Source organism: Euleptes europaea, chromosome 14, assembly GCF_029931775.1.
Source record: "Euleptes europaea isolate rEulEur1 chromosome 14, rEulEur1.hap1, whole genome shotgun sequence".
Lineage (NCBI taxonomy): Eukaryota > Metazoa > Chordata > Lepidosauria > Squamata > Sphaerodactylidae > Euleptes > Euleptes europaea.
Genome location: NC_079325.1, coordinates 32,938,707 through 32,949,850, shown reverse-complemented (window position 1 = coordinate 32,949,850; position 11,144 = coordinate 32,938,707). Strand labels below are relative to the sequence as shown.

The following is an 11,144-nucleotide window of genomic DNA, read 5'->3' as shown; positions in this document are numbered from 1 at the left end:
CTGGATTACAACCTGAGAGAGCCAGCTTCAAGTGCTGCCCCCACCATGAAGCTTACAGGCTGAGCTTGGTTCAGTGACACTCTCTTTGCCCAACCAGGATTGTTGTGGGATATCAGCAGGAGATGAGGGCCATGCACGTTGCCCTGAGATCCTCAGAGGAAGGATGAGATATTTTTTTAAAAACAAACAAACAAAGGATACACAGAGCAGTGAGAGAAGAGACATTTTAACCCTTCATGTGGGGCGTCGAAAGCTATCCTTCCCTTCCCCGGTCCTAACATCTCTTCCACATAACAGACCAGACAGTATTACCAGATAATAGTATACAAAACAGTATTTTTCTTTCACAAAATCCAAATTTACTTTTCAGAAAGAAGACATACAAAAATTTGGGACCCCCCTAAATCAGGGAATTGCTCTCTCAGGACCCAAACTGGGACTGTTATTAGTAACATTCACACACAGACATACAGCCTTGAAGGTTGTGTATGATCACAAGCACCTTTTGTGATAAAAACCACACCGCTATGTGTTATTCATGCTACATGTCATTAACTTAGGCCCCTTGTGTCTTTTCCTTCACATGGCACCATCTTTGAACGCTCCAGGCTGCAACCTGTCTTGTGGAGGCCATTTATTCAGAGAACCCAAGAATGTCCTACTTTGCTTTGTCAGACGACATCGTCGGCTACATCCTCATCTTTGTTGTGGACTGGAATGTAGCCTCCTTCTCGGGGCAGACACCAGCACCAGCCAGCCCCAGTCAAGTCCACAGCGGCAAAGTTGAAGTCGCTCATGTCCAGTCGCCTGAAATCGACCGTGTCCAACCTGGAATGAATCTCGTTGAGCTTCTGCCAGTAGAGCCAAGTCATCACCAAGCCAATGGCCTGAAAGAAAAGATGGAGATATGCAAGCCTAAATGAACATACGGCGCTTCCTTATACTGGATCTGACCATCAGTCCAGTATCGTCTACTCAGGCTGGCAGTGACTCTCCAGCATCTCAGGTAGAGTCTTTCACTTCACCTACTACCTAGTCCTTTTAACTGGAGATGCCAGAGATTGAAAGCTGGACCTCCTGCATGCCACGCCGAGGCTCCACCACTGAACTATGGCCCATGCAGAAAGGGAGAGTGCAAAATTTAACAATGACAATATTTTCTAAGGGCCAACCAAGGCTTCCCTGTTAGCAACATTGTTGGTGTAACTGTCTAGTCCCAAGTGCGGCAGCTTTGAGTCTGATCAGAATAGAAGAAGGATCTTCAGGGAAAGGTTGTGGCCATTAAGAATTCCTCTGCCAAATTCTGTGTTTGCCCCTAATGATCCAGCCCAGAAGCAGACGACAAAGATGCATTTTGAACACCCCTAGAAAAGGACATTCTTAGCGCGATTGGGTATTAGAGGCATCCTACTCCGCTTCCATCAAGTTCTAATGGTTTCTGTTGAAGAAATTGCTCTTCGGATTGGCCCTTCAAATAACTGCACCAGGGAAGTTGGGATGACTATTGTGGCATCAGAAACCAGGGGAGAAAGATATGGTATCCAGATCCACCCACCTGGCCTGGCAGGTTCTCTCCTGACTTGCATCTGTGCCAATGGCCACCACAGATCCCTGATTATGGATTTTTAACACAATTTATTTTAACACAATGCTTGCAGGGATAGCAGCCATTTGTGAGTCTTGGCATACAAAGATTCATGTTGTTGCATTAAAAAAACCTGATGATGATGATGATGAAGAATTGGTTTTTACATGCTGACTTTCTCTACTACTTAACGATGTGTCGTGTGAAGAAATACTTCCATTTATCTGTTTTGAATCTCTCACCCTCCAGCTTCAGCAGATGACCTTGTGTTCTAGTATTATGAGACAGGGAGAAGAAGAAGAAGGAAGAAGAAGAAGAGTTGGTTTTTATATGCCGACTGTCTCTGCCACTTAAGGGAGACTCAAACTGGCTTACAATCACCTTCCCTTCCCCTCCCCACAACAGACACCCTGTGAGGTAGGTGGGACTGAGAGAGCTCTTAATAGAACTGTAACTTGCCCAAAGTCACCCAGCTGGCTTCATGCATAGGAGTGGGGAAACGAATCCGGTTCACCAGATTAGCCTTCGCCACTCATGAAGGAGTGGGGAATCAAACCCTGTTCTCCAGATTAGAGTCCACTGCTCCAAACCACCACTCTGAACCACTACACCATGCTGGCTGATGGCAAAGAGAACAGCAGAAAGGAGATGTGTGTGGCAAGAGAGTGAGAGTAGGACCAGAGGTGGGTGAATGAGACACAGGCATATTTATTTATTTATTACATTTTATGCTGTTCTTCCTCCCAAAAAAATTAAGGTGGCACACATGATTTGTCATTTTATCCTCACAACCCTGTGAGGTCGGTTATGCTGGAAGAAAATGACTCTTCTAAAACAAATGGGCACTTCCAGTTCTCATTTCCTAGAGACTGCATTTCTACAAGAACCAAGATTTATTTCTTGTGTATCAGGCTTCTGCACTGTCTAAGAATTCTGCTTGCAGGAGCAGCATTTTTTTTAACAAGATTTGCTCATTTTGTTCAACAACCATCAAATAATAAATTATGAAGAAGCTCCATTTATAATATAAAACCAGAGAAGTACTTCCAATTATAGTTCATTTTATGACTCAGTCTTTAATGTTGTGCATTTCCCACTTCCCTAAGTGGTGAGAAGTTTTAGTGGTAGCGTGCTTAACGGTTTTGTTTTCTTTGGATGGGAGAGAATGCAGGATATAAATACTGCCTTTGTAATGTTTGTTTCAGCACAGCTTCTGGAAGCAACTAGAATCCTAAAACAGGCACTTGTAGAGCCATTTTAAGCACAGTTTGCCTCTGCCTTCCTCTTCAGAGACCCTGGTAGTCCTTAGTGTTCTCCCATTCAAGTACTAACCAGGGTTGACCCTGCTTAGCTTCTGAGATCTGAAGTGATCGGGCTAGCCTAGGCCATCCAGGTCAGGGACTTTGCTAGGGAGTAAGCCCCAACTGAGCTTGACGGGATTTATGTGTGTGTCTGAGTGTTTAGGATTGCACTGCAAAACTGCTAATCCTGCTAGAGAAAATATAATACATGAAGCGACAACGTTGTGTCCTTAAGACAGCCTGCCTCAAATAGAAGCCATATTCTGACTTATGATAAGGCTGAAGATGACAGGAATAGGTGCCAGGAAACCTTGCAAAACTTCAGAGTCTCCTGTAAGGTTGCCAACAGGCCTGGAGAAAAAAGTCCTGTACCTTTAATAGAGGTTTAAACCGGGTGTGTGTGTGTGTGTTTACTTCCATGCCATGAAAAGCTTCAACTGCCCATATCCACACATTATGTCTCTGTTAAAGGGGAGCAGGACATTTTCCCCCAAACAACCCTGTTGGCAGCCCTTGTTTCCTGAATGTTGCAAAATTCACTCCAAACACTGTGGGCAGCTGGTGAGACAAGTGGTGAACCGATGGGGCAGCAACAAACGTGGTTTGGGATCCCAGAGACAGCCGCAACGCCAGAATAATATAAAAATTGGGCCAACATCATCCCGGATTAAGAGGAAGATGGAAATGTTACTCGTAGAATATTACAAATAGAGTCATACCCCACCCCAAGTGCTACTTCATTTGTGAAGAATGCTTATTTATAGCTTCTGATTTCACTGGATGGTTTCCTTATTAATGCTCCCAATGCAGCAATTGTGAGCCATATATATTAACAGACAATGCACTCCATTCTCAAAAATAATCAGATACAAGCTGTTAGTTAGAGCAGATGCTGATGATAAATTCTAATTGTAACAATATCAATCAACACCATCCAGGGCTCCTGGGGAACAGCAGGCACTTTGGTAAAATCAAGGAAGCTTTTTTTCTTTTGCATTAACTCCTTGATCACTCAAATTATAGTTCCTTTGCACAGAAGCTATTTGGACCAAGTTCAATAGCAGCTTGAAAACAATTGCTGAGGAGTCACATTTTATTGCATACGTTACTAGTGTTGCTTCTGATATGTGTACTGTTGTTGTTGTTGTTTGCCCTGATATCCACTGTGATCAAACAAGCTGTGCAGGTTTTTGTGCTGCTTCAAAAACCTGCACAGCCTGAATGATCAGTATGAGCAGGATCAAGATTGCCCCTTGATTCTATCATACCATCTTCTAGTTTCTTAAGAGCCATTGGCTAACTCCAGACTAAGGCAGCTTATCTCTAAACTGCATAATTAATTGATTATGGTATAGTGTAAACAGAACTTTTATATGCGCTGGGAAACCCCAAAAGTCATGTGACTCACTTTATTGCGATATTCATTTGATTGTGGAGGTCTGAAACCGAACCCACAATATCTCCAAGGTATTCTTGTATTGGGGTTGCCAGCAGGCCTAAATATTAAAAGGGCATAATGGGATATTATTTACAGGGCAATGTTCTTGACCACAGCGCCATGAAAAGCTCCAGCCTGCCCATTTTTCTCCAGGCTATCCATGAAGGTAGTTTCCGAGGGTAGCCATGCTGGTCTGCAGTGAAAGAGCTAGATTCAAGTCTAGTAGCACCTTAGAGACCAACAGAATTTTCAGGGTATGAGCTTTCAAGACTCAAAGTATCTGGTAAAGAGAGTTTTGATCCCAAAAGCTGATACCCCAAAAATCTTGTTGTTCTCTAAGGTTCTAGTGGACTCAAATCTAGCTCTTCTCCAGGCCAGTTGGCAACCCTTGATGCATATATATATATGTGTGTGTGTGTTTTGGTCCCTTTTGGGGACGGACCTGGACATTTCCAGTGTCGCAGAATTGTTCCCTTCTGACACAACTAGGTTGGATGCTGAAGATCCATGATCATCTGATGTCCAAATGTCTTTGCTTGCTGAGGGAAGGGACTTCAATACCATAGGGTCCAATTGCCAAAGTGGCCATTTTCTCCAGGTGAATTGATTTTCTATCGGCTGGAGATCAGTTGTAATAGCAGGAGATCTCCAGCTAGTACCTGGAGGTTGGCAACCCTAATCATGTTAGCACAGCTTTTGGCATGCGTGCAGTTCTTTTAAGAGCCCATCCTGGTGCAGTGAGTCTTAGGATCAGAGAACTGAGTTGTGTATCTTCTCCAAGGAACAAAACTTCTGACATTTGTTTTTGCCGTCAAGTCACAGCTGACTCATGGTGACCCCGTAGGGTTTTTAAGACAAGAGACATTCAGGGGAGGTTTGCTTCTGCAGGCAATGGAGGTCTCCCATCCAAATACTAGCCAGGGTCAGGGCTGAGAGTGTGTGATTGGCCCAAGATCACCTAGCAAGCTTCCATGGCACAAGTGGGGGTCTGAACCTGGGTTTCCCAGGTCCTGGTCCGGCACCTTAACCACTACATTATGCTGGCTCTTGCTGACATTCATGCTGTGGAATACTTTGGTGTATCTTAGCCAAATCATGTTTCTAATGGCTACCAAATGTTGTTTTATGCCCCTGACTTGTTTTTATAGCTTGTTCTCATATTCATAATTCTTATATTGTTGACTTTACACTGTTGTATAATTTTTACTTAGTGAGTTTCCTCAAGTAGGTCTCTGGAGAGGCAGCGTAAACATTTCTGAAACAATCAAAAAGCTGTTATGTGAGCGCACCTGAGCAGACACTTCCCAACGAGACTTGACTCAAATGGTTATTAGTATATATGTGGAAATAACGATGTGGTTTGACCAATATTTATTAAAGTCAAAATTAAGCAATTTCTGTAGTTTTGGACAAATGATGCTAATGACTTTGTTTGGTACTTGTCAGTCTACTCAAGAGCCTTACAAATGGCAAATGTGAACAAGCAGATGTGGGTTTATATGAACATTTTAAGCATCCTGTCAATTAGACAACAATTCTTCTATTAACAGGAAGGGGGAAAGTACCAATCAGGCAATGGGCTGTACAATTAGCAGATAATAAGCTTGGCACTTTGGGAAATATGCAACCAGAAATTAGACATCCAGTGAACTGTTAACTAAGAGAAGAGCATTAATACTCCATCAATTTACATCTGTGTTAATGTAATATTCACACATGTGATGAAAACATATTAATCAAGTTCTCTGTGGGCCCTTCCTGAACAAACTACCGTAACAAAATGGAGAAGCAATTGATATTAAATTTAACTTCACAGTTGCCCCCTGAAAAATAAATGAGCATGGATAAGGATTATCAGGATGAGGGTTCCCAGGCTTGCAGCCCCATTATGCAAATCAAAATGCAGCTAGTATTAAGAGCAGGTACTGTTCCAGCTATGCAAGACCCATTGTCGTGTAGCGGTTAGAGTACCGGACTAGGATCCTGGAGACCCAGATTCAAATCCGCACTCTGGAACAAACGACAAGGGAAGAAAAAAAAAAAAAACTCAACTTGAACTAAACCGAGAACCTGAAAGTTGAGCTGAAAGTTATAACAGAATAGTCATATTTATTATACGGTGTACACAGAAATAAGAACACTGGGCCTTGTATACAGGCTAATCAATTAAAAGAATATGTGTAAAAATATTTACTAACTTTCCAACACTATTGATGATAAAACCCAATATAAATAACCAATCAATAACCAGGAAGCGTTTCAGCCTGTATGGCCTTCTTCAGTGGTCATATATACAATTACATTATAGGGACACATCCAGAAATGCATATAAAAGGTATGCTACAAAGCAATAAGCATTGTGTGGCCTATTGTCACTTATTGTTATATATCCGCTTTATCACCGATTGATGGTATATACATCCGTACAACATTAGAAATACATTACAAGAGCAACCAAAATTAGGGGACTAGAGCAACTGCCCTATGAGGAGCAGTTAAAACACTTAGGGCTGTTTAGCTTAGAAAGAAGGCAGCTAAGGGGAGACATGATAGAGGTCTATAAAATTATGCATGCTTTGGAGAGAGTGGACAGGGTTCCTCCCTCCCCCATAATACTAGAACGTGGGGTCATCTGCTGAAGCTGGAGGGTGAGAGATTCAAAACAGATAAAAGGAAGTATTTTTTCACACAACGCATAGTTAAATTGTGGGACTCCCTGCTCCAAAATGTGGTGATGGCTGCCGACTTGGAAGGCTTTAAGAGGAGAGTGGACATGTTCATGGAGGTGAGGGGTATTCATGGCTACTAGTTAAAATGGATACTAGTCATGATGCATACCTATTCTCTCCAGGATCAGAGGAGCATGCTGAATATATTAGGTGCTATGGAACACAGGCAGGATGGTGCTGCTGCAGTTGTCTTGCTTGTGGGTTTCCTGGAGGCACCTGGTTGGCCGCTGTGTGAACAGACTGCTGGACTTGATGGGCTTTGGTCTGATCCAGCATGGCCGTTCTTATGGTCTTACAAGACTTCAAATGGTGAAATATCCATGATATACAACTTGGTTATTTATAGGTCATTTATACTGGTTTTTATCATCAACAATGTTGGAAAGTTAGTACTTATTTTTATATCTATTCTTTTAATTGATTAGTCTGTATATCAGGCCCAGTTTTTTTATTTCTGTGTACACCGTATAATAAATATTACTATTTTGTTATAACTTTCAGGTTCTTGGTCAAATCCACACTCTGCCATGGAAATTTGCTGGGTGACCTTGGGCCAGCCACTTTCCACCTGACCTACCTCACAGGGTTACTGTTAGGATAAAAAAAAAAGCATAGGAGAACAGTGTAAACCACTTTGGGTCCCCCTGGGGAGAAAAGCAGGGTATAAATGAAGCAAATAAATAAATTGGTGCATTGAATTGAGCCGGTCTACCTGTACCTTGCTGGAGGCAGAACTAACATTTGCAGAGAGGTAAAAGTGACCTGGGGGAGGGGCATCAGTGCCTACCATGTGCAAATATATCTCACTCTTGTCTGGGCTTAAAGCAATTAAGTATATGCATTCTAAAACAATCAAACATCTCAAGCTATATCAGATTTATAATTATCATGCTGGTTTTCAAATATTAGTAGGACTTCAATAGCAACTTCTGGGTCATGGTCGCTAATGACATTGTTCAAATGTAAGCAGTAAAGACTGTTGGTTCCATTTTGGGTAACTGTAAATTTGCAGTCTGATACACGATGCAGATTTCTAACAATCAGATCTCGGAATTTTGAGTCCAACTATTTTGAATGCAACATTCGGCTCTCCTTTTCTTCACTCTACAACCCACCTACACTTTACTTAAGAGAACCATAACAAGCTGTCAGAGAGATACAGATGGATTCAATAAGCCAGTCACCAAGGACATCGCATTTCCAGGAGCAAAAGGCTCCTTAATGTGAATTCCATTTTTATTGCTTCTCAAAACGAGGGAACGTTTCCTCTTGCACAAAAAGAGCATTTCTTACAAGTAACAAAAAAGAAAAAGATGTAGAGTGGCCAGCCCTCTTCCTCAGGTTATCGAGTAGAGCAAGAACTAGTCCAGAGAATGAGGCAGGGATTGTTAGGGTTGCCAGTTCTGGATTGGGAATTACCTGGAGATTTTGGGGGTGGGGCCTGAGGAGGGCAGGGTTTGGGGAGGGGAAGGACTTCAATCCCATAGAGTCCAATGGCCAAAGGGGCCATTTTTTTCCAGGAAAACTGATCTCTATCACCTGGAGATCAGTTGTAATAGCAGGAGATCTCCAGCCACCACCTGGAGGTTGGCAACCCTAGTGACTGTCCCTTTGTAACTTACTCCATTCGCACTGTTCAGGTTGCGCTCCCCTTCTTGAAATGGGCTAATTCACACAATCCTTGTGGTTGCCACGAGGACTGTATATTGCACGTATGCTGGGAGTTCTGTGCCACCCAGGCACACAGGGGTTGTACTCTGGTCATAATCACAGTGCACATGAATGGGCTCCAGCCCCCCCCCCTTCACAAAGTGAAACAGCCCTGGGTAGCTGCAATTTGCTCTATTTGGAAACTTACTTGCAGCCCTTATTACAAACACTAGAACCAATTCAGCACTACTCCACGCAGGCAATATAACAAAGGGACAGGATGCTAAGGGGGGGGCACAGGTTGCATTTTCCTTGCTTCCTTCTTTGGTCCACCATCAAGACTTGTGCCATGACTTCCTTCTATGCTCAGAACTCAGATCCCAGGCACTCAGACCAGAGTTGGATGGGTGACGGCAGCACATGGGGAAAAGAGGCTTCCACTTGCCCCCTACTGTTTTCCCAAACTGAAATAACTCTAGCGAGTCACTGTTTGCCTCACTGCGGAAATTTACATGCGCTGATGGCAACAGGTCCTTTCCCCCAGCGTGACAAAGAGAGGCTCCCCAGGACCCTTTCTGGTCAAGGAAACAGTGCGGGGAAGGAAAAGGATCAACACATCTGTCCTTGCACACTGCAGTCTCCAAATTGGGCCCTCTTATGCCTGGGAATGGAGTTCCATCATAGAACTCAAAGTGCACTTCTGTTCAGATGTGCTTGTGGTAGACCCAGAGCGGAGGTGAGCGAAACGTAATGTTTAGTTAGGCCCTATGTGCATAGTTTCTTAGCAGGCTGGAGTGGCAGCTCCTTCCCTGAGCAATTCAGGACTTATAAACAGGGTTGCCAACCTCCAAATGGTAGCTGGATTACAACTGATCTCCAGGCAATAGAGATCAGTTCACCTGGAGAAAACGGCTGCTTTGGAAGGTGGACTCTATAGCATTATACCCTTTTGAAGTCTCTCCCCTCCCCAAATCCCACTTTCCTTGGGTTCCACCCCCAAGATTTCCAGGTATTTCCCAACCTGGAACTGGCAACCCCGCTGATAAAGCAGGTTTTTCCCATGTCACCAAACCTTTTAGCACTTTCTGCTTTGACAAGTTCATGTACTTTATGTCTGCTATAAACCTCTTCCCCTGACAAGAGCGAGCAGTTGGTTACTCATCACATTTTTCTCTAAGCCCTGGGGCACTTTGCAGATGGTCAGCTGAATTTTTCCCCTGCAGAAACCCCTCTGTTCTCCAGAGGAGCAGCAGGGCTTGAGTGGGAAACACTGACAGCTGATTGAGTCAAAGAAAAATGCAGCCTAGGATGACATAAAATTCAGTCTATAGTAGAGTGACTACTAAAATGACATAGTAAAGTGACACAATTACCTTGATCCAATGATTTCTTATAGGCCTGGGAGCTCCAGAGGGCCTCTTCATTCATTTCAAGCAGAGGCATTTTCAATAAACTTTAGTATGAGGGTTCATTAAAGGACACAAACCATTCTCAAACATCTGGTGATGTGTTCTGTTAGATTCCCCCACCCTACCTCTGTGCAACTGAGGTAGGGCAAATTAACTGACTTGTAATTACTATCTTTCGATAACAAGTCTTTCCCTTGGCTACTCTTCTTTTATATTTACTATTTTACCATTTTATCACTGAAATGCCACTGCAAAAAATGAGGGGAGAGGGTGCCCTGGGTCACCAGCCCCTGCCAGCCCCGGAGAGGGATTCTTACATTTGATTGTGTTGTAATAGTAAAGATTTAAATTTAGTCATTATGGGGTTAATGTATTTGTTTAGCAACATCACAGACCTGACCTCAAAGTATAATCTGGCTTTTAACCAATCCTATGTATTATTTGGTGTGTTTGACAAACTGATTTGCCAGTTTGAATTACGTCATTGTTTGAGTTGGTTAACGAGCTCAATTGGTTTCCTGTAGTGATTTTGGTAAAATGGCTAATTTGTAACTCAGTCGTATAGCCACTTGCCGGCCGTGCCTAATTGCTTGTTGGTATGTAACCTAATGTTTTAGTAAGCCGACTATGTAGCACTTAGGAGTTTATTATTTTATCAGGAATTTCCTGTTTTACCTTTTCCCTAAAGACTAGATAAAGTTTGTTACTTTGATTAATAACTACCGTCTCAGCGTTATTATTTTCAACAGATTGCAACCTAGTCACCATTTTACAGCCAAAGCAGAGAAGGAACCCCCCCACCCAATTTGTTTCTGGCTATCTCAAAGCAGGGGTCTTGTGCTGGCAAACTAAAAAGAACTCTTGCTGCTGAAATTGACTAGAGAGGATGTATCTGAGGTGATGGAGCCAGCCTGCCTTGGTTGGGGTTCTGCATTAAACCAATCTTTTCCGGAGGAAGTTTCCCTCACCCTAAAGGGTCAAGTATGCAGCTTGAGACACTGTTAGGTTCATGTCTGCAGAAGAAGAACATGC

General features: G+C 43.0%; 1 protein-coding gene across 1 annotated transcript in view; it reads right to left on the bottom strand.

Annotated features, from left to right (window-relative positions):
* Positions 1 to 449: 449 nt before the first annotated feature.
* LOC130487203 (tetraspanin-15-like) overlaps positions 450 to 11,144 on the bottom strand; it is a 123,867-nt gene continuing 113,172 nt past the window's right edge. Inside the window, exon 8 of the mRNA XM_056860648.1 lies at positions 450 to 887. Coding sequence (XP_056716626.1) covers positions 672 to 887 — 216 coding nt within the window. The 3' untranslated portion in view covers positions 450 to 671. The remainder of the gene's footprint in view (positions 888 to 11,144) is intronic.